Here is a 25,044-nt window from a genome sequence, read left to right on the forward strand (position 1 = left end):
TTTCCCTTTAAAATTCAAAATTCAACATGAAATATCACCTATTCTCCACTTGAAAATGTCCTAAACTTATTTCTATTGTCACGGCATATGGATTTTTCATGTAGGGGTTTTTTTTCAATTTCAAATATTTTCTTATTGAGAAAAAACAACAACTTTAGTGTCATATCATAATGTGAAAACTTTTAAAATCATTTTCATAATGACGTTTTTATCTCCGCCATTCATTCATTCCACTCCTCCAAACTAGCCATAACAACTAGGAAGAGGAGGCGTGGTCTCGTCAAGTTTGGTGGCCTCTCATTGGCTAACCATACTTCCGCCTACTCACCATCGCATTGCTGCGGGCCCTCTAGCACTACCGCACTCTCGCAGGGCTACTCGGACCATTAGGCACCACGCTGCGGGTCAGCCACGAAAGGACCAAAAATGGCAGCGAGGCATCGGCATTAAGGCGTCGTCGTGGACGATCCCGCTCCACGCAACTTTGCACGAAGCTCCGCTAGTTGTAAGGAGCCTGCTCACGGCTTACTTTGCCTCACCTGCGCTCGTGTGGAGCTTGAGGACCAGACCTACCGTAGCCTGTTAGCTCACTAGCTAGCTAGCGGCTAACGGCTAGCCCTTCGAAGCGGCGTGGAAAGCCCCACGACGCCGCCGTAACGGAGCCTGGTGCAATTGGATGACTGAATCCGAGCCATCGGATGATATCAGCGGATATATTTTCTAAATCCTACCAGAATTTCCCATATTTTTCCCAGCGGCGTCTTTATCGAGTTAGTCGCTAGTTCCACTACCATAGCTAACCGGCCAATCAAACTCCCGTCTCGTCCGTCTGGTGGTTGCTGTCGTCCCCCGTCAAGGTGGACGCTATCACCGCACGACTTGTCCGAGAACGTCGGGGTCGTGGAGGGTTTTTTCCGCTACCAAATGCCGAGAACCCGACGACACACCGCGGTGGAGGAAAGAAGACAGAAGATAAGTAGATAAAACTAGACTAGTTTTCCCCCCCAGTAACTGTTTCCACTAAGCGCCATTGTTGGCTGCTGGACTCGTTGAGAATAAAAGGATGAAGAAGTTTTCCAGAATGCCAAAGTCCGAGAGCGGAGGCGGCGGCGGGGCCCCCGGGGGAACGTCCGGCTCTGGGTCGGGGCTCAGCGGCTACTTCGGCAAAGTGTTCGCCGTTGGACGATATCAGGTCACCGTGGAAGAGCTGGTAGCCGAGGGTGAGTACCCGCACTCTTCCCATGCATACATATATCAACTTTTTGGATAATTTTAAGTAGATTGCAGCAAATTCTGCATAGTTTTGGTTTCCTGAACTAGGGGGATAGAGATTATAACCCCCCACGGATATAACGCCCAAGCCGTTTCTTGTGTCAACAACAACTTTGCCAAGGTTCTCTAAAATTGACAGGGTGCCCTTGGGCAAGCTTTTGAAAGTTTTTTTGTATTATTTTTTTCCCCTCTCAAACTGAAAGTTTAGACATTAAATAGAAAACATGTCCATATGACATTTGAATTTTAACTTAAAAAAATAGGGTTGAAAATGACTACGGGTTGAGTTTTTAATAAGATTAGAGGTTAAATTCTTGTAATTTGATACTGTCAGATGAAAATTACATTACCAAAGTTTTCTGTGATAGTTGAAGAATTTAATTAGCAAAACTGTAAAAAGTTCATGCATTGTAAAACATTACCAAACTTTTAAAGGATTATTTGGGGAATAAAGTAAACCAAGCCATTTTAATAGTAAATACTTAAATTATTTTTTGCAATGAATGCGAGCCAAGTTTCACAAACGGATAAAATATAAAAGCTAAATTTAGCGGTGTACAATTAATCCATTTTACATCAAAATAGTGGGATCGGCACCACCACCCTCCGAATGATAATCAGAGTATATTTATAACAAAGTAATATTTCGTGAGAATGAAGTTGAAATGTGTTATTTTAGCATCCAAACCACGTTTTTATGTACTCTTAACGCTATTCTCGGCCAAAAGTAACTCTATAAATACGTCATGAACTATGATAAACCTCCTTCACACTTCCTGAATTGAATCATGAGCCCATCACACCATGTGAACAAACAGGTTTTACCATGGGACCTGCACAAGTTCACCAGGTGACCCCTTGTTTTGTCACTAGTCCATTTGTTTAGATCCTACTTGGATTGTGTTAAATCTGCATAGCAACAGCGCGACCGTTTTGGAAGTTACAATATTTCTTGGTTTTTTTTGTGCCCCTTGCCCAATTTGAGTGATGAAAACATATTTCAGCGCAAAGTCGTAAAGATAAATAAAAACAGTCATGTGATGTTTCCGGCATGTGACATGTCGTCTGGTTGGTGGAAGTAGCGGATTGTCACTTGCAGTTCTCCTTTTTATGATTGAGGGTTTTTTTGTGCTGTGTTGGTCAACTTTGCAAGACTAATTTAGGCTAAAAAGTGCTTATTTTATTTAGTTTTTCTGTGCTGCAGACTTCAGTCAGTAAATTACGATTTTCTCTTCAAAGTAACACAATTGTACTACCTATTAAAACCATGAACATGGACGTGAAAATTGGGAGTCGGGGGGCTAATACGAGAGAAATTGAAAAATGTGATGATTTTAAGGCAATTTTAAGGGCTAATATGCGAGGAAATATGGTAAGTTAACACCAAAGGATAATGACTGACTTGTGTTAAACCCAAAATATAATTATTCCACTTTCAAAGTGGGTTAAATATGGTAATATTTATGTTGGATGATACTCAAGCCACTTTAACCAACAAAAAAAAGTGCTCGCCACATCCCAGTCCTGGTAACAGTTAGCATGGGTGTCAAAGTGGCAGCCCGGGGGCTAAATCTGGCTCGCCACATCATTTTGTGCGGCCCGAGAAAGTAAATCATGAGTGCTGACTTTCTGTATTAGGATTAAATTAAAATGTAGAGTATAGATAAATGTTAAATTTCCTGATTTTCCCCCTTTTAAATCAATCATTGTCATTTTTAATCCATTTTTTCTCAGTTTTTAGTTCAAAAATCATTTTGTAAAATCTAAAAAATATATATTAAAAAAGCTAAAATAAACATTGTTTTAGATCTATAAAAAAATAATATTCAGGGCTTTTAATCCAGTTATTTTAATCCATTTATAATAAAAAAAATCTAAATATTACATCTAAAATGGTCCGGCTCACATGAAATCCAGTCTGACATTCTTGGACTAAATAGTTTGTCTTGCAGTAGAAATGTTGCAAATGGCCACGATTAGCAAACTGTACGCTTGATGAATAGCCATATTGTGTCTCTTTTGTCATCTGGTAGAATGCCGGTATGAAAAGATGACGAAAAAAAAGCCTGCGTTCCCGTGACGGAAGTCATGGGATCCTTTTGTGCTCCATCCCTTGAGTTCCATTCAGCCAAAATATCAGAGTCAAAACTAGCATTGCCCCTAATTTCAATGTCCCCATCCCATAATTCTCCGTCCAATGTGTATCTAGATTTAAATTTGGAATACATGAATTTATGGCTTGATCAGAAAAGGCTTAAAAAACATAATGCATAGTCAATGCCATTATACCACATTAGTATGTTAGCTTAGCTCATGCGCTAATGACTTTTCCTATGAAATCTAATACATTTCAATTTCAGTGTTCATAAAACTTTAAATTCTGCCTGATGTTTACATTTGACTTTTACATTTTATTTTAATACATGATAAAATATGACCGCTAAATGCGCAGAATAATCACTTAAAATTTTTGCCCTCCCAAAAATCGACTTTTTAGCTTTTTTCCTAACATTGCTGCATTTTCCGGTTTATTCTATTACTTTTAAATGTTTTAAATTCATTAATTTGGACTTCCTAAGCTCCCATTTGACAACAACAGATGTGAAATTAATTTCTACTAGCCGCTAAATGCTAAAATGCTAATTATCTTCACAGGACGTCCTGTTCTTTTAAGTGGGCGGGGCCAATGGGTCAAGCTTTTTTTTATCTTATTGTCTGATTCCACATCATAAATCGTCTCTCAGTTCAAAAATAGATTTTTATTTTTGGCCCATCTCGTTGAATGATGTAGCGATACATGCTAACCCAAAGTGCAGAATGTCTTGCCTACTTGCTAACAAAAAGGACCACCCCCCCCTCCCTCTAAGGCCTATTTTTAGACCACCATGACTTTCTGTTGCTGATGCATCTAGGCTGCGGTGAGGCGTACTCGTCAAGGGCTAAAAAATTGGGTGGCCTCAAGTGGGTCACGTTTGTGCACCACCAGGTCGGTCGGGATTGGTCGACCCCGATTGGAGGCACACCATTTATTTGATTTAAACAGCCTTAACAGTTGATGACATCATTTTTAAGTGGTTTTATTTATTAATTTTGAAGGGCGCCGCTCATAAAGGAGTGTCCAGGAAAATTGGGACTTTGTTTCCAGCGGTTATCGCTTAGTAACTAAGTTATATCTTCATTGGAGCGTCATTTATGTAAATCTATTGTTTTTTTTTGTTTTTAAATCTATGGGTTTTTATAGTGTACGAATTGGTGTACATAGGATAGAAAATTATCAGGATTTTTTCAGGTTCAAAATTATAATATTTGTATTCCAATTTATAAGCAAAATCACCTATTAAAGGTCTATTTTAAACATTAAAAGTTAGAATCTTTGATTACTATCATTAAAAAACAAAACTATCGTATTGTCTCGCATATAAGCCCCCTCTGTGTATAAGCCCCACCCTTAAAATTGCATTAAAATCGTTGAATTGGACAATTTATCGCATATAACCCTCCCCCTGATACATAATTTTCACCTCCATATTCATGGTTTTAAGAGGGAGTACAAATGTTTTACTTTGAAGGGAAATCTCTTCAAAGACGTCAAAATAAATTTAATTTGTTTAGCATTTTATCTGTTTATCTTTACTCTTTTTTTGAAATAAATTACCGTATCGGCCGCATTATCTTGCCTTACGACATTTAGTCTTTGTCAACTTGCAATCACATGCATGTCAAGTCTAATTTGTGCGCATATAAGCCGTAACCTTGATTCGGTCAACATTTTTAACCACAAATATGCGACAAAATATGGTATTAAAATTGTGACTCTAACATTTACAAATGACTCCAATTCCAATTATCAGCATTGACACACAATTCCCCTTGTTTTACTTCACAAGACTCCATTGTTTGCTATTCCGCTAGCTGCAATTTGCCGATATACCCGCCTTGTCCCGCAGTTTCATTGTCTACATCGTCCCAGTGTATTTGTCAGTGTCTCGTAGTATGACAACCGGCTGACGTCGACTAATCAAATAACCGACATGAGGACTTGTAGACCAGTAAAATGAATCGCTTCTTTGTTTTGGTCCTTGGCGTCAATTTGTGTCCGACAACAACAACAACAACGGCGGTCTCTGTGCTTCCTGGGTCAGCTTTGACGTCACCGTCGGCAGTTCAAATGGGGTCCTGCGCAGACCCCCGTGACTCCGAGGGTTCCCTTCTTTGTCTAGAATGTTGCGATGCGTGAGGGGTCTTTGATGACCCACGCCTGCCTTCCAGGCGGGTATTGGGGTGGTATTGGCGAGGCGATGAAAGCCCTGGGGTAGCGATATAGCGAGAACCTGATCCTGGATGTGACCGGACGTTTGGTGGTCGGTCTTTTGGTCCCTTCTGGTCGCCAGTCAAATGGTGACAGAGAGTTTACTGTTGAAATCTGCTTTCAAAATTATTATCATGAGAGAGAGTTTAATATCTAAGAGAGAGAATTTAATATCTATGAGAGAGAGTTTAATATCTAAGTACTGTTGAAAAAGGTAGATATTTAGATATTAAACAGTACTTACATTTTAAACAATACTTAGATTTTAAACAGTACTTAGATATTAAACAGTACTTAGATATTTAAACAGTACTTAGATATTAAACAGTACTTAGATATTAAACAGTACTTAGATATTAAACAGTACTGAGATATTAAACAGTACTGAGATATTAAACTGTACTTAGATATTTAACAGTAATTGGATGTTAAACAGTACTTAGATGTTAAACAGTACTTAGATATTAAACAGTACTTAGATAGTAAACAGTACTTCGATATTAAACAGTACTTAGATATTTGACAGTACTTAGATATTAAACAGTAATTGGATACTAAACAGTAATTGGATATTGAACAGTACTTAGATATTAAACAGTACTTAGATATTACACAGTACTTAGATATTAAACGCTCTCTCTCTTAGATATTAAACTCTTTCCCATGAATATAATTTTAAGAGCTGGTTTCAACAGTAAACTCTCTGTCACCATTTGACCGGCGACCAAACGTCCGAGCATCGATCCCTGGACCAGGAGTGGCCTCAAAACAAATCCCGAGCAGAGGAGTCAGTCCAGATAGAAAAGTATTTTTTCAGTAAGGCTGTTATCTCGTCAAAGTGATGCCATCCACATGGAATTCGTTCCCTTCCGTCACCCTCAGGGCACTTTTAAAAAGGGTTCTTCTCAAATGGACTCTTCATAGACTTTGACTTGTAAAAACTGTCCGGCGGCTTGAATTTATTGACACGGAATGGATTCGAATGGATTTTTTACGGGACTTTTGAAAGCTTTGGTTGTTTACTTTGGATATCCAGTTTGGCTAAGACCTGAAAATGAGAATGTTAGCCAGCAGTAAGTGGGAGCAGAGTACAATTTTTTTTTTTAGTTTCCAAGACTACGTAATCACTTTTGTTATTAGAAGTTGGCAGTCAAGTAGAGCGAGGTCAGCTGTGGCTAATTTCAGCAAGATGGAAAAAATACACCACAATTCTTATTTATTTCAGAGTTATGCTAACAAAATCATTCCTTTCAGGGATTCTAATGTTAGCTCGTCATAATTGTTAGAATTAAAAACTACTTTGAAACTAGTAATTAACGCCATCTGTATAATTTCCCTGAAAAAAATGACTGATTTTACCATTAAATCCAATTTTAACTATTTTAGTGATTAAAAAAGGATTTGGATGATTAAAATATGTGCCGATTAGTACTAGCAAAAATAAGAATTTAACCAAAATTTAACTATTTTAATGATTTAAAAATAGGATTTTGCATGATTAAACTATTTGCAAAATTAGCACTTGCAAAAATAAGAATTAAACCCAAATGTAACTATTTTAATGATTTAAAATAGATAATCATTAAAATGTATACAAGTTATCACTTGCAAAAATAAGCACCGGTATCATTTTTTAAGCAAAATAAACGATCATTTTTGAGAACCCAAATCTAATATTTGCTTTAAAATCTGTTAACACTTACACCCGTATTTAGCATGTTAAAATGTGTTCAGTGTAAACAAATGCACTTATGTAACAAACTGTTTACATTGTTAGCTTCAGGCCTTTAGCTTCCATCCCACAGTTTGACCTTTACCACATTTTTGCACTCTAACGTTATGGGTTTCTGTTTTTTTGTCAATTCACTTGACCATCGAAATAATTCCTGTGGTTGCGACCGCTAACGCCGCTAGCTCACTTGGCGTTTACCCTTAACCACTTACTGCCCGCAAGCAAGTATGTTGACCTTTGCTGACCAATGCTAGCTTGTTGGGCAACAAACACACCGTTGTTGAATATTTTGCTAACGGAAATTGCTAGCTAACAAAAGGTTAAACGTTACATTGTTTTTCTCTCAAATAAATTGTTCTTGTTTTGATGGTTGGTGTTATACATCATTGCTTTTTCCCGGGTTATCAGAACCTTGAAGTAAAGTAATTTCTGTGCAACTTTCAAGGCTGATTTTGATTGGTGCTCCCACTCTTAACTCTAATCTCTCACTCCCCATGCTGACCTATTTAAAACCTTCAGAATTTGTCCGTTTTGAGGTCATTCTTCTTGCCTTTCTTCCTATCCATTAGCCCAATTTGTGAACAGCTAAATAGTTTAAATCACAGGCTCTTTGGCATGCTTTGAAATGAATTCACATACCTGGCAACCCCTTTTTAAGTGATACAAAAATAAAAATGCATTTTTTTGGTTTGTTTGCCGAATGGACTGATACAACTTCTGTGTCTGTTTGCAGGAGGATTCTCGGTGGTATTCTTGGCCCGTACGCATAGCGGCGTGCGTTGCGCTCTTAAGCGTATGTACGTCAACAACGTTCCCGACCTCAACGTTCACAAGCGAGAGATTACTATCATGGTAAGAGACACTTCAGACGGTTTTAGTTGTGTTGAAAATGTTCGGTTCCAGCTAAAATATGATTTCCATGCTGAAATTAGATGAACTTAATGATATTACTCTCTATGAGGATTTGTATTCAGTTCATTCTTCAAATTAGCTAGTTACCATCCTGACTGAGATTGAGTAAGGCAGACATTTTGAATGAAGGTTCGAGCTCAAAACAGCCAAATATATATATTTTTTTATTTTTTATATTACTACCTTTTGATTTTCTAACACACAGGTGTCAAAGTGGAGGCCCGCGGGCCAAACCTGGTCCTCGGCCTCATTTTGCGAGGCCCAAGACTTTCTGTTTTAGGATCAAATTCAAATGAAGAGTATAGATGTAGATTAAATGTCCTGATTTTCCCCCTTTTAAATTAATAATTGTAATTTTTCTTATCCATTTTTTCTGTTTTTCGTTCAAAAATCCTTTTGTACAATCAAAAAATATATTTTAAAAAAAAGCTAAAATAAACATTGTTTTGGATCTATAAAAAAACGGAATATTCAGGGCTTTTAATCCTGTTCTTTTAATCCATTTATATAGAAAAAATCTAAATATATCTAAAATAGTCCGGCCCACATAAAATCGATTAGCGCAAAAACGCTAATTAAGATGACAGAACCCCAAAATATATAAAATCTCGTAAAAAAACTAACACACGAATCCCTACATCCCATAATGCATCTTTCCTCCCAATGATCAACACAGAAAGAGCTATCTGGCCACAAGAACATTGTGGGTTACCTGGACTCAGGGGTCAACACGGTATCCGATAGCGTTTGGGAGGTTCTCATCCTCATGGAATACTGCAAAGGTAAGTAAAAACTACCCAAAAACTAGTAGAAACGGTGCCAGAGTGCCATCCTCAATTGAGTATTTCTTGTTGATAGCGGGCCAGGTGGTGAAGCAGATGAATCAGCGTCTCAACGTGGGATTCAGCGAGGCCGAGGTTCTCCACGTTTTCTGCGACACTTGTGAAGCGGTGGCACGGCTACATCAGTGCAAGACCCCCGTCATCCACCGGGATCTTAAGGTAAACCGGTTTATGGTTGGAAATACAGTCGTACCTCTACTTACAAAGTTAATTGGTTCCAGAAGTTTTTCTTCGTAAATTGAATATTTGGTAAGCAGATCAGTACTTTATATGTAAATTCCGTCATTCATTCCACAGTCTACTTTAAAAATGATCAATGTTCCAATTTTGTATGAAAAATGCGAGAATTAGACAAATATGAAACTACTTACGAAATGAATTGGTTCCAGACTTTTTTTCGTAAGCAGATCAGTACTTTATATGTAAATTCCGTAATTTTTTTCCACGGTTCTCAAACTACTTTAAAAAATGATCTTTGTTCCAATTTTGTATGAAAATTGTGCATTTACATTCACAGGGATTTTGTAACCTGAAAATTTCCTACCTAGAGGCATTTGTAAGTAGAGGTCCGACAGCGGTGATGTGAACCATTTTGACCGTAGTTTGACCCTTCTTTCTGTTCAACAAATCTAAAAGGCTGATCCCAAAATGTCTCCAGGGCGACTGAAACTTGTACTTTTAAAATTCAGCACATGGAATCTTAATATCTGCAGGGTCAGCTCTTAAAACGTTGATTCCAAATTATCCCAGCGCCTCTGCTTACTTTTTAAACACACCCCGTCCTCCTCCTTCCTGCATCCTTGGCCAGCTGGTTTTCGGATTTCCTTCCACGGGTGCGGAAACCCCCGAGCGGTCTCCCACCTGTTCCTGATTCAAGCTCGCAAAAAAAAAACTTCCCAGATCTGAACTTGGGAAAAGTCTGAATCCTTCGCTTGAATGTTAGCATAATAAATTCTGATTTGAATTTGGCTACCAGCCAGATAATGGAGGATGTTAGGTTTTCTTTCAAACTAAATTCATCCTAAAATGTCATTTGATTGCCTTTATTTTTGGCTAAATTGCCCATAATCTTTATTTTGTTAAAACGCAGCAAAGTTGTATAGTTCTTTCACAAAATTTGAAACTCTAATCGCGCAACCACAATCTTTGCTAAAGTAGCATTAATTTCTGTAGGCTTAAAATGTCCACTTTAGGGCCAAATTTCCAGAGGTCTTAGAACCAGAAGTTTGGAAAATTCACCTCTTAAAGCCAATTTCACGTAGCAACTTGAAATGTAGTACACAGACGGCTGTAAATAAACGCATGAGAACTTATTGAGAAGCCTTGCCTGAGAAAAATAAAGGACATCTGCCATTTTGACATCCGGCAGCCATTTTAGCATCATAATTTGGCAGGGATAATATGTACTTAAACAATGCTTCTAAAGGCAAATTTCCCAAAATCCATATTCATATTCATGTAGGTTTTATACCATATTTTCACTCTTAAAAGTCTAAAATTTTCTCTAAAATGGACGGCGCGCCCAATCCTTCAATGCACCTTTTGTATGCACTAAATTCAGAATTTTATATGACCCTAACCACTTGATTGACAGTGAACATTCACCCTAAAAATAGCCTGCTTATTCCAATAATTAAAAAACTCAGTTTTACCCCTGTTTCTTTTTAAAACATACACTAGCATACATGCTAATGTGTGTCTTGTGCTAGCAGAACCATTGAAGTGCCTTTTCTATTGACAAAATACTGAAAATACACTATTTTTTTGTACTTCACTTATATGAAGATCTCCCAGAATTTGTATCATCCATCTAATCTTCCCCAACCGATTTAATCTGTACACGCTCTGATTATGGGATGTATGTGATGAACATAGTTGTTCTTTTGACAGGTGGAGAACATCCTGCTCAATGATCAGGGAAGCTACGTTTTGTGTGACTTTGGCAGCGCCACCCACAAAGTTCTGCAGCCACACAAAGATGGCGTGACGGCGGTGGAGGACGAAATTAAGAAGTAGGTTCAATATATTGGTAGATTCTCATAATCAGGTTCTGAAAGTCCAGAAAGTTTCAAGATGACACACTTTTTTTGTTTACTTTTTCTTAGCATAGCAAATGTAGCCTTACAATAAATTTAGTGTATCATTTGATCTTTCTGCATAATCTTGCAAGTCCACTCGGTACTCGGACGTTTAGTCGCTAGATATTAAACAGTACTTAGATATTAAACAGTACTTAGATATTAAACAGTACTTAGATATTAAACAGTGCTTAGATATACAACAGTACTTAGATATTAAACAGTACTTAGATATTAAACAGTCCTTGGATATTAAACAGTACTCCGATATTAAACAGTACTCCGATATTAAACAGTACTTAGATATTAAACAGTACTCCGATATTAAACAGTACTCCGATATGAAACAGTACTTAGATATGAAACAGTACTTAGATATTAAACCGTACTTAGAAATTAAACAGTACTTGGATATTAAATGGTACATTTTGAGGGATGGTTTCAACAGTAAATTAAACAAATATTGGAAATTTCTCACTTAGTCGATTTTCATGTATGCAGTATTTTTTTCAGTGATGTTTATGTCAAGGAATTAGCAGTTTTTTGTCATTAAAAACACTTCCTGTCATTCCCCACTTCCCACAGATACACGACACTCTCGTACCGGGCCCCAGAGATGATTAATTTGTATGCGGGAAAAGCCATCACCACCAAGGCTGATATATGGGTAAGTGGATGTGTGTGTTTGTGTGGATAGTGGTCGGGTTGTCCTGACAGGTTTTTCCTCTTGCTCCTTGCAGCCTTGTTTACTTTTGCCTTCCTTATTATCAAAAAAAAGAAGCATAAAAACACAAATTTCTTTATTTCTAATCTTTGTTTGATCACGTCAACAAACGACAACTATTAAGCAACAATACTCAGCCCCACGGGCCTCTCCACTTCCTGTTTACCACCACCCCGCTAGCACGCTCACTTCCTATTTTATTTGCAGTGTGTGTCAACATGCATGTCCGTCTGTCTTTATCAGCTTGTGAAGTGACAACAAGACTTGTATGTTGAGGCAACCACAAGGCAGCACTGCTTCCAAAGGGGTTTATCTTTTAAATGCAGCGTGGTCACTTTTCAGTGCCTCATTCGTAAGCAGTCTGTGGCCTCGTTTGCTGGGGCAGACATATTTCTCAAGGCGTAAAGACGTCTGGGCCTTTTAGCTGAGTCACTAAAAGGACAATTATTGCCAGTATTATGTTGACTACTTCATTATTTCATTATTTAGTATTTTTTTATTTGGTGTTTCCCTTTGAGACAAACATTATTTTCTTATGACAATTGCCATCTACAGCTTAAATATTTTATTGCTTTATATTTTTAAAAATAGATCTTGAAACCCCAATTTATAATTATATATATATATATATATATATATATATATATATATATATATATATATATATATACACATACATATACAGATACCGATATACATATACATACATTCTTTTATAGACATACACAGCTACACATACATATATATATAATGTATGTATGTATATACATTATATACTTATATATGTTTGTGTGTGTGTGTGTATATATATATATATATATTTTTTTTTTTTTTTTTTATTTGTTATTTGTGAATATATATATATATATATATATATATATATATATATATATATATATATATATATATATATATATATTTTTTTTTATTTGTTATTTGTGAACTGTGGTGAAGCTTTAAATCTCATATTTGTATAATGACAATAAAATTATTCAATTCCAAACATAAGAATCCATTCAATAAAAATTCTATGTAATGTCAAATATTGCATCAAAGTAGACATTTTATCACGCATTAATTGTGGCTATTTTTTGGCATTTTTCAAACTTTAGCTGGCCAAATTACTAGTAGTTTGATTAGTAGGCTCCCAAAACTGTCAAGAGTAGACCACTCAAAAGTCTTAACAAGTCATATTGGTACTTTTTTTGTTCTTTTCTTTTTGTCTGCTTAACATTATCAAGGAAAGTTCCTAATCTTGTATTATTTGTCTTCACAGGCACTGGGCTGCTTGTTGTACAAGCTGTGTTTCTTCTCGCTCCCATTCGGAGAAAGTCAAGTTGCCATCTGCGACGGAACCTTTATCGTTCCCGACAACTCCAAATTCTCCCTCAAATTGCACTGCTTAATCCGTAAGTCCTTTTTTTTCTTTCTATTCCCTCGCAAAACTCTGGCTGTGTTGCTGATCTAATTTGCACACTCAGCCTTTTTTTTTGTGCGAGCCTTCTAGCACACAACCATCTGTACACAAGGCCAGCCTGTTTAAACCAGTCAGAACTGTCTGTCTCCTAACTTGCCTGCGATTAGTCTCGCTTCCTCTTCTAGTACTATACTCAATAGCTCCCGCAAGTGGCGTAAAACGGAAGCACGTCCTTCTCTTTTTTCACTTTTAAAAACAATCTAACTAACTTTACTGAGTCAACCAAACTATATTTTGACTGAATGATCATATGACACATGACTTTTTGTCTAAAAAGTTGGTTTTTGGCCTGTAAAACAACACTAAAACCAATTAAAACTATTTAAAAGCTAGCTCTGAAAGTACTGAACAAAAAGCCAAAAAACACCAATACCAGATATTTAAAAAATACAAACGCCTGAACTGAAACAATACTGTTAAATATGCAGTTGCCATTTTAGTTTACAAAATCTTCCAAAACAAAGCGCCTCCTCCACTGCAAGATTTTCTAACAAAAAAATCCCAAGAAGTCAACAAGAGCTGGCTCTAGAGGTGACTGTGTAGTTCCCTTTCAAAAACAATGCTAAATTATCCAAAACACCTTCTTTCTTCATACCTAAAACTCAATACCAATTGACATACGTGAACCTCCTGGCCAATCATCTTAAAGTCTGGCTGTTAGATCAAAAAAATGCTATCACATCACTGTTTAAAACTGTACTATGTGTCTAGTATGTGTATTTGTTTATCTTCAACCTACACAAGGGTCTAAAGTTGGATATTTGCGACAATCTTACATATTTGCATTTATATGTTCATTAACATAAATATACATATGTTCATTAATATACATATGTTCATACATATGTTCATTAATATACATATGTTCATTAATGTGTTGTCAATTATTAAATAAATCAAACTGTTCTTAAATGCTTTTCATTCAGGTTACATGCTCGAACCGGACCAGGAGAAAAGACCAGACATCTACCAAGTGTCCTACTTTGCCTTTAAATTTGCCGGAAGGGACTGTCCCGTGCCAAATATCTTTGTAAGTACTACATCGACTCCATATATTAGTTTTGGTGTTCTTACTAGTTACAAAATGACTTTGTTTACAGAGTTCTCCCATCCCCACGTCGTTACCGGAGCCTCTCACAGCCAGCGAGGCGGCCGCCAAAAAGAGTATGACGAAAGCAAGGTGATTATTTATTTTAAGATACTTAAAAAAACACAAGGAAACCAGCGTTAAAAATATTGGGCTGGCTCTAGAGGTGACTGTAGTTCCCTAAATTAGCCAAAGAAAAGACACCCGATTGGACGTCTGTCTTCGTCAATCAATTGAATGAATATCACTGAATATTTTGATATTTGTTTATTTTCAGAATCCGAGACTCGGTGGGCCCAACAGAGACCTCCATCGCACCCCGACAGAGGCCCAAAGCGGCAAATAGTAACATTCTACCGCTCGCCACTGTCACGCCAGTCAAGATGACCGCGGTGTCTTCTGCTCCTGTCAGCAATGGTCAGAAAGGTGCGTTTAAAAAAGTAGCACAATCGCACACAAAAAAAGCAAGATGTTAGATATAGCAACTTGAGATTTGTCCAAATAAATCCTCCAATCCCGTGTAAGTCAAAGAGTCTGAACTTGTTGTGTTCAGCTCCCGCCGCCGGTAATGGCAGTCAGCAGCACCGAGTCCTGCAGCAGCTGCAGCCAGGTGACCTGCGCCTTCAGCAGCTGCACCACCAACAGCTTCAACAACAGCAACAACAACAACAACAACAACTACAGCAGCAACAGCTAGCGCTACAACAACAACACATCAATGCACAGCAACTTCAATACCTCCAGGTAACATACCCAGATCTCGGAACTCGGACGTTTGGTCGCCCCGACGTTTGGTCGCCTCGGACGTTTGGTCGTCTCGGACGTTTGGTCGTCTCGGACGTTTGGTCCCCTCGGGCGTTTGGTCCCCTCGGGCGTTTGGTCCCCTCGGACGTTTGGTCCCCTCGGACGTTTGGTCCCCCGGACGTTTGACAACATGACAGTTTACTGTTGAAACCAGCTCTCAAAATGATATTCACCCGGGTGACCAAACGTCCGGTCACGCCGGATCCCGTGCTCTGTGCATTCAGTCTTTTGAACCTTTGTTTTTGAATGCCTAACAGTACCAACAAGCTGTGCAGCAGTCCATCCAGTTGCAGCAGCAACAACAACAACAGCAACAGCAGCAGATGATGATGATGCAGCAGCCAATGTATCAACAGAGAGTTGCTCAGGCACAGTATGCCGCCATGGTAAGTCATTTTTTAATTTTTTTAAGTGAGAAACACACAATGTGCCCCTTTTTGGAAATTTTGCACTTCAGATATTTTATACCAAGCCCAAAAAGTTTGGTGACTTGGACTTTGCACTTTCATAATTATGCAAGGCAGCTCCAAATAAAATTGGGTGAAAATTAATAAAATGCACTGAAAGCCCAGAGATGAAGAAATGTCATGAGTTAAATCTTTTAAAACGCACATTATTAATTATCATTATTAGAAAATAATTCAACCTAATCTGAAAAAATTAGGCCGGCCGGCTTCCACTCGTGGGCCGAGCAGTCAACTTTTGCGCCGACACCAGACGCTCCAACTTAACTCTTGACTAGCGGCCATTTTTTACCTCCATCTGCGTCGCCCGGGTTGCAATCTGTTCCGGACGCGGGGTAAAAAGCCGGAGTACTGTCTTGCAAACATATGATTGCGTCTGTATGAAAGAAACACAAATACTGATGGAGAAAAACAAATAGTACACAAATAATATTAAGCAGTACGGCCCAAAAATTAATCGTTCCACACCAGCCACTGTTTGAGAAACGCTTCTTTCATTAAGAGGAGAAAAAAAATCAGTAAAAGAATAATCATAAGACAGGATACATGTGAGCTGACTTTGTTTAACTTTGGTCCCTTCGCCACTCACTCCCTTTCCTTTGCAACAACCCCAGCCTCTCAAATCCAGAACTGGTCTCTAACAGCATTCCACCATCTTGTCGCTCATCGCTGTGCACCATCAAATCATTTCCACCGTACCCTTTTCTCTCCCCCCACCCCTTTCTTTCTCCCACCCAACCCCCCCACCCCACCCAGCTGCAGCAGTACCAACAGGCTTTAGTACACCATCACCATCAACAACAACAACATCAACAACACCATCAACATCAGCATCCCGGCTACCTGACGTCTCCACTGGAGTTCCAGGTGCCTCTCGGCTCCTATGACGCGACCACGCCAACCGCAGGGACCACCCACTTGGGGGCGACATCACCTTCGGAGACATCTTATTCCGACCCAAGGTAATTCCAGAAAATTCATTTTCAATTCATATTACTATGTAAAGAATGTTCTTTAACACACAGGCACAGTGAGTTACTGTCAAAATTTCTTCAAAGTAACGCATTTGTGAAAATTATGAATCCGGGTGGCGGCTTATACGAGAGAAATTGTCAAATTTATCGATTTAAAGGATGCAGCTAATATGCAAGAAAATACAGTAGCTGCCAACTACTTGAGGGTGTACTCCGACTAATGTCTATTCCTTCAAAGTAATACATTTGTGAAAATTTTGAATCTTGGCGGCGGCTTATACGAGAGAAATTGTCAAAATTATCAATTTTAAGGTTGTGGCTTATGCGTAGGTGTGGCTAATATGCAAGAAAACACTGTAGCTGCCAACTAGTTGAGGGTCTACCCTTACTAATGCCCATTACGAGTTGGGCTAGGATCCAGCACCCCCGCCACCCTTGTCAGGATAAGCAGTTCGGAAGATGAATGAATATTGTTACATTTTTTGTTGTAACTCAAAAACTGTTAGACTGAGAAGTATAAAAACACAGTGACAGACAAAAAATACACAAAGAATTATTAGTAATTTGAATGTATTTGATCTTTCTTGTATAGAACGGCCATGCTGGTCTCGGACGCCATTTCCCCGCCTTCACAGAGCATGAGCCATCCCCCAGATATGTCTCGCTGGAATCCATTCGGCGAGGACAACTTCTCCAAGTTGACAGAGGAAGAACTTATTGACCGCGAATTCGACATGCTCCGCGCAAGTGAGTCATGTCTTTTTCTTAAACATTGAGTCAAAAATGGCAGTGCGCTAAATTGAATCACACAAACGTGACATCACACCCATCATAAAATTGCTCATTGACACGTCTGTAAAGATTGGCTGCCATAGTTGTCAATAGATGGACACTCTGTGGTCGTTCTTTAGCGCTAACGCCTGTTTCCATGCAGACAAACCGGCAGAAAGAGTGGCTAACGCGGCTCCCGAACGGCTCCCAACCGAAGACCTGTTTGGCTCCCTGCCATTTGTGGCCAATGCAGGCAAGTCTTAAGACTCCCCGTCCGTCGCAAAGGACCCAACCGACCCCCTCGAGATTCTTTAGCTTTTAGATGATTAACCACGCTTGCTAGTGCCTCTATTGGCTATTTTGGGGCACTACAGTAATACCTCGCTCAATAATTGCATTTTTTTAATCCATTTTTTGGGGGGGTTCTTAGTTTAAAAAGAATTTTGTAAAATCTAAAAAGTATATCAAAAATATTTTCAGTTTTCCATATTAATATTAAATGGGATTAAAAATATTTTGTTTTGTTTTGAATTAATAAACAAATGATTTTAAGATGTTTTCCTTAAAAAAGTTTAAATAAACCTTGTTTTAGATCTTTAAAAAAATTTAAAACTGAATATTTCGAGTTTTTAATCCAGTTCTAATCCAATTGAAAAAATAAAAATAATTAAATAAAAAATAATACAAATATTTTATCTAAAATGGTTGATATCAAAAGTCCAAATAATAGAATAAAAATACCATTAAAAACACCGTCCCTACATCCCTATAATTCACCAATTTCGGAAATTCTTGGAACCTAAAAATCGCTATAAACGAGGTATTACTGTATGTCATATTTTTTTTCTTTTGACATATTTTTATGACCACAAGCTCAACCGTGACGGCTTTGATTGTAATCCGTAAGAAGGGGCGGTCTTCCACGAGGGGAGGGAAGAAAAACACCACCAAAGAATGTAGCTGTCAGCATTCTAGCATAAAATGTCAACATTATAATTAGCAAAGACGTCATCAATCATTCCAGGTGATCGGCAACAATCAGAGACTGAATTTTTGATTTAATATGTCGTCCGTTAATCGTTCCATTCAAGTAAGCATTATCCGTTCATTAGTTTGTTGCCAAATTGTGAATGTTTAAAGTCAAAACTGCACATTTTTTTTCCGAACTGCGTTAAGATGTACAAAATGTAGTGTTATTTTTTATAAAGTTTGTGACAATAATCTGCTTTTCTCACTAACCTAACAAAGCGCAATATTTCCAGGCTTTAATCAGCTATTTTTCTAATTGAAGCAAATACAGTCATCCCTCAAATATCGCTATTAATGTAGACCAGATAATCGAAAAATCGCAAAGTATTACATATTTCTTTCCTTCTGTGATGGGTTTTACTAGCACGAGTAGCTTCACATTTTTATGAGCTTTAAAAACATGAATAAATAATAATTAATAGCGGAAAAAAAACGTAAAGTAGTAAATTCGGGTTAAGTAAAGACGTGATAACTGAGGGATTACTGTATTATAACACATAGAAAGCTTGTAAAACTGCAGAAAGTAGCTTATTTTAGCATCTAGTATATTTGCGCTACTTGAAAAATATCTTTTTGGACCATTTAGCATATTTGCGCTACTTGAAAAATCTCTTTTTTGAGCAACTGAGCCATTCTGTTATGACAAGCTCTTCCAATTTAGTCAAATTTGGTGGATATTTCCGGTGGGGACCCGCAATAATAGCTCGTGTGCCTATCCCTGCTTTCAATGTGAACGTCCATTTTTGTTTTTTATTTTTTTCGGACAGCCACCTTTTTCGTTTTTCTTTCCGATTTTTTTAGTCCGATCGGTGATGCAATACAAGCCTGTCAGAACTTGAACATCCGCGTGGAATGTTTTACCTAGCGACAAAAAGAAAAAAATGGGGCTCACCAAAAAGTTTATTTTGAGCTTTTTTTAGTTTTATTTTTAGCTTTTTTTAGTTTTATTTTTAGATGTTTTAAGTTTTATTTTTAGATTTTTTAAGTTTTATTTTTAGCCTTTTTTTTAGTTTATTTGTAGCTTTTTTGTTTATTTTTTGCCTTTTTAGTCTATTCTTAGCTTTTTTTAGTTTATTTTTTTTAGCTTTATTAAGTTTGATTTTAGTGCCTATTTTTTTTACTTTGCGTCATCAGTACACCCATTACATTCGTCTTTTTAATACAACTAAGGTTAACAACGTGTTCATTTTTATATCGTATTTTTTAAAGCATCTACTGTTTTATTCCAGTAACGTGTGAAATTTTGATAACTTTTGTCCAATTTTGCCCGAAGAATCGCTTCCCGTTTTAACAGAGATGGAAATTTCCGTCCCAATTTTTTTAGACGACTAGTTATTGGTTAAATAATTTCGGATTTTGCGCGATTCTTAAACAAGGGAACCGTGAATTGACATTCCTTTTTATTGCATGCTAGTACATTCAAAAGGCTAAAGCTATGCACTCGCTTACAGTTTATTATTAAATTAATTTGAGCCCTAATCATTCCAGGACATCTTTAAAAAAAAACAGTAAAAGCAGCCCTTTATGCTAAAAAGTTGAGTTTAATTTTATGTTGCCTGTCTTTTTAAAATTTTAGTGTTGTATTTTCTCGCATATAGGCGCCGTATTTTTCGCTATAAAAATTGATGGTACGGCTTATATGCGCATAAATTAGACTTGACATGCGCAAAATATCGGAATATTTTTTCTTAAGATTTGCCCTTCAAATTAACACATTTGTACTCCCCTATTAAAATATGGAGGGTAAATTTGTTAATCATAGGGAGGCTTATACGAGGGAAATTATTAAATTCAACCATTTTAAGGCTTATATGCGAGAAAATATGGTACCTCGAATCAACTTTAGCTAAGAACGATTATTTTGGACTAATTTTCTTCGTAGATTAAAATCATTTTTCTGGTTTTGATAAAATACTGCCCATACAATACAAAAGGCTTGCATGCCCCGCCCCTTTCCTCAAAGGTAAGTCCCATTGCGTCCTCATCCAATCGACTTTGTTTATTTTTCCCGTCATTTTTTCTTTCCTCATTTGCTTCTTTTGGCTTGACTCCGACACCCCCGTTCAGAAACATCTTGTTCTCGTGTACTGGTGGAAAATTCTAGAAGAGCAAAAGCATGCTAACAAAAAATAGGCTAAATTTACCCATATTTTTGCCCCATTTGCGTGATGTTTTTTATTCTTTTTTGTCTCAGGGTTTTTTTTTAATTAGTTTAAATGTTTCAGAATTTTGGCTGCTTGAAGAATTGACCCTGGCTTTTTTTTGGTTGTAAAAAAAGCTCTTGTATTACTATATACTGAGTGTGTGGCTGTATTTCTTAAAGAATGCTATCGAGAAATAAAAGGTTTGGACAAACAAGTCAAACAAAGATTTCCTTTTTTTATTGAATCTTCCACCACTACACACGAGCAAGATGTTCCTAGCGAGCGTATTCGTTTTTTTTTTTGGTTGTTTTTTGTAGTCTGGTAAACTAGCGACGTTGGTATAGGCGCCCGATTGGCTCGTTTTTTGGAGTATCGAATTTGTCTAATTAGGGAGTTGACTACTGTTAACAAACTAATTTTACACAACATATTATTATATTTATAAAAATGCTTGCTAAAGGAGGTCCCAACAGTTAAAAAAGGCTTTTTTTGTCTTTTGTTTACATTATTTTTACTGTGGGGAAAAAATAGCAAAACAGTTTTGGGGGAAAATCCGAAAAAAATCAGTGTTGCGATAGTCGTAGCTTGAACGTTATTGATCATTAAAAAAAACTGAAAAATATTACCGTACTTTATATTCACCCAAAAAAAATGGGGGGAAAAATGACACATTAATATTTTTTTTAATTTTAAATAATTTTAGTATTATTTGGTAGCAGTTGGTCTTTTTCTGTAATTTAGGCTTTGAGTACATTTATCAGTGAACAAAAATTAATCATGAAAAAAATTAATGAATTAATCGTGAAAATAATAAAAAAAATGTTGGCCTTTATGGCAATACTTTCCATATTTTAAAAGCAATCAACAACAGCGATTTAAAAATGTAAACATTGTTGATTTTTCTCAGTAAAGTCAAATATCAAGACAGCTATAACTTATTTATCGTCGATAATAAGTTCTCCGACTTACTATTATTTGAACTTTTAAAACCTTCTCAATGCAATAATTTAACTCCCGAGGATAAACCCTGCCCCCTTGTGGCCAGTTAAGTCATCTCCATTTCTGATTGCTCCCAACTATTTACTTACCATGTTTTGACTCCACATTAGTCGATTGCCTATTACTTTATAAAAAAATATCTAAAAAATAATAATAATGATTAGCATAGCGAATTAGCTTGCTCTTCTCATCTTTAATTCTATTTTCTGCCCTTCCAGATGGTTCGAATCCGACGCCAAAGGAGCACAAATCCCTCCGGAAGGGCAACGGCGACGACTCGGACAGCGACTTCGAATCTGACCCACCTTCGCCCAAAAGCAGTGAGGAAGACGAGGAACCCGATGAGGACGAAGGCCCCGTTAGCGAACACGGCGACGACACGGAGCCCGAAAACGTTGGCCAACGACCTCTCCTAACCGAATCCGAAGAAGACCCCGAAGACGAAGACAACTCCGACCTGAAGCCCAAAACTGCCTCCTCGGTGGACGTCTTTGGCTCCGCCCCCTTCCTGGGCGGAGACATCTTCTCCGAAGCACCTTTTCGGCAAGTCAGTCCAGAACGGCGACCCATTGACGACTTTGACGTCTTCACCAAAGCCCCATTTGGACGGAATCTCTCCAAGAACGCCAGTGGGGGGACGCCGTCTCCGCCTGCTTCCCCCCAGAGCGTGGACGTGGACGTCTTTGGCTTTGTCCCCTTCCACGCCACTTCCAGGAGCGCCGAGGACATTTTCCGCCCATCCGGCGAGGACTCACCAAGGCAGCAGAGGTTGAAACAACGAAGTTTGCAGAAACTGTCGTCACGGCAGAGAAAGAGCAAACAAGACGCCGTTGGACCAGGCAAACGCCACCACGGCACCCCCACCGGCGCACGCAAAACCGGAAAAGGCATCAAAGCCACTTTCCGTACGCCAGAACGCGCCCGTAGACTCAAGAAAAGTGGACGCCGTGACTCGCAAAGTAGCAACGAGTTCCCAAGTGACTCCAAGGAAAACATCAGCGTGGACGTCACCATCGCCGAAGGGAAGGACGACGTGGGACAGCGACCAAAAGACGACATCTTGGACCCGTTCGGAGCTAAGCCTTTCCACCCTCAAGATGGTGGACGGAATGGAAACGTGTATCCGGGCGGAATTCACGAGAGCAAGAGTGAACCGACCGGCGCGGTGGCGTTTTGCGACGCCACCGATGATTTTGGGGCGGTGCCTTTTACGGAAGTGGTGGTACCCCCGCAGCAGCAAACTGTGGAATTGGATCCCTTTGGAGCCGCCCCCTTTCTATCTAAGCAGTGATTGGCTCTCCCACACATTCAATTGCTTACTAATTTGAAGATGGTTTGAATCCAATGGAAAGATGTCTTTACGCCACTTTGTTTTTTTTGAAGAAATGGTGGCGACCCCTGACCAAGTCGGATTTTATTTTATTTTTTTAACTTTAGACACCAAGACCACTCCAACCAAAAGACGAAGGATTAACCACTATGTCCACTACCACAAATTTTTGCCATTTGGCAAAAGTAACCACTCAAAATGGGATGTTTTGGTTTAGCTAGCAGCGTTGAAGCTAGTGTAGCTAACAAATTCAATACCAACCCCAACTGTATGTATGTAGCTTAGCGACAAGTAGCTTTCTAGCTCCAAATTTTCTTCATTCAACCGCCATTTTGTGCCCATTTTGAACCTTTGGCTGGCCCACTAAAAATCTCTATTTTTCTAATATGCCATTGTTCCACACGAGGGCATAGGGGGCGCTTGAGCTACGTTTCAGAGACAAAAAAAAGCTACAATGCGACCCGCTAGTCGGGCGTTTTTGATTGGGAACTCCCTTAGAAATGTTATGGAACGATTTCTTAGCTGTGATTTCTAATTTCTAAATCCTTAATTCTAGGATTTAGAAAACCACTTTTTTTGAGCTGATGCTATTTTGTACACTTTGTAAGACATTAGCAAGCCGACAACTGTGATTTATAACATGAAACTGTTCCACTGCTACCTGTGTTTTTTCTTCAATCCAGGAAGTAGCAAGAACCCCAAAATGGCGGCCGTAGGACGTCAGTTTCTTTGAATACAGAAGTCATGGGACACATGGAAGTTTTTACAAGATGACAAAAATCCCATAAATGGTAATTTGAGGTGGACACTGAGAAGGAAGACCACTTTTTGGAGGTACAACATTCTTTTTTGACATTTTTTGACATTTTGACAAAACCCAAATAGACTTTGGACCCTTTAGAAAGATGACAAATGTCCAGTCTTCCTTTTTTTAACCATTTTTTGGCTGTTTTTTATGCTGCAGAAGCCAACTTTCTCCAAACTGTGATTTCTATGACGTAGCTGTGCCGCTGTGTATATTTAAAAATGTGTGGTACCTTGTCTTTAGATGGCCCAATCTTCAAATTGGTCCATTTTTGTGACCAGTTTTAGGACAAAACCCTGACCCAATGGATCCATCAATCAAGGTACTGTGACATCCCATTTTTGAGCCATTTTGGAAGGCAAGGTATCACTTATTTTTGCTCATTTTTTGCACCGCTAAAGCCTTACTAGCAGTCGTTTTGTTTGAATTCTCGAGCTTCTCTTTCTATGCACTCTGGTTCTTCCTCACCTCGGCGACCGATCTTTTCACAAGTGCTCTCTTTTTGATTGTAAGACACAATCCGATAGTTTCTAGATTCACGTTTTTATCCCGGTTGTTTGTATAAAATGTTTGACTGAAATATATGACTTGAAAAACACTGTTGGAGTTACAAGAATAATTTATTACAAAAAACAGTTCATCTACATGGTTTTTTTAGACATGTTTTTGTACTTTACATCGACAATAGAGCACAGTTTGGTAGTCATAAATACACAGTTTGTTTTTTAGTTACTATTTAGTGTACAGTGTAGTTCAAATTTACATGGGGATTGTATGCCAAAAATTAAGACAAACTTGTGTAAAAACTTTGAAGTTTTTGTGTCTAACATTTTGCATTTCTATCTTTTTCAGGTCAAGAAATGCTGTTGACTTCAAAAGAAAAGACAACTACAAAACCAATGAAGACTAGCCATCGAAGATTTCAAAATAAGAGCTGGAATGTGGTTTTCTAAAGACTACACCACACCAATCTACTCCAATGTCTCAAAATCGTTGGCTTATTTAATGGCGTCAACCATTTTGGAACACTGTATTTACAGGACATGTGCACAAAACAGGTAAAAGTTTACTTTTGTTAAAATTCTAAGTGTTACTCAAAATATCTGATCTTATGTCCTAGTTGGGTTTACAGCATACTACCCTGGAAACTTGAGTGTGGTCAGACCTGGTGAGTACTTGGATGGAAGACTGCCTAGAAATACCAAGTGTTAAAAGCTCTTATGTTGCCAAGGAGAATTAGCTGAAGTGGTAAGTGCTTGCTTAGAATGAGAAAAGTAGTGGGATTCTCTAC

At 38.1% G+C, this 25,044-nt stretch overlaps 1 protein-coding gene across 1 annotated transcript; it reads left to right on the plus strand.

The window, feature by feature from the left end:
• Positions 1–333: 333 nt before the first annotated feature.
• On the plus strand, positions 334–24,353 carry bmp2k (BMP2 inducible kinase). The gene is given in 16 exon segments (XM_077714899.1): positions 334–1,220; positions 8,047–8,165; positions 8,902–9,007; positions 9,084–9,226; positions 10,958–11,079; positions 11,731–11,812; positions 13,146–13,278; positions 14,273–14,376; positions 14,447–14,526; positions 14,711–14,859; positions 14,987–15,177; positions 15,495–15,623; positions 16,458–16,663; positions 17,268–17,422; positions 17,610–17,786; positions 21,843–24,353. Coding segments are annotated over 16 exon segments (3,120 nt in total). The 5' UTR covers positions 334–1,063; the 3' UTR covers positions 22,910–24,353.
• Positions 24,354–25,044: the final 691 nt, after the last annotated feature.

The sequence above is a fragment of the Stigmatopora nigra genome, chromosome 4, assembly GCF_051989575.1.
Source record: "Stigmatopora nigra isolate UIUO_SnigA chromosome 4, RoL_Snig_1.1, whole genome shotgun sequence".
Lineage (NCBI taxonomy): Eukaryota > Metazoa > Chordata > Actinopteri > Syngnathiformes > Syngnathidae > Stigmatopora > Stigmatopora nigra.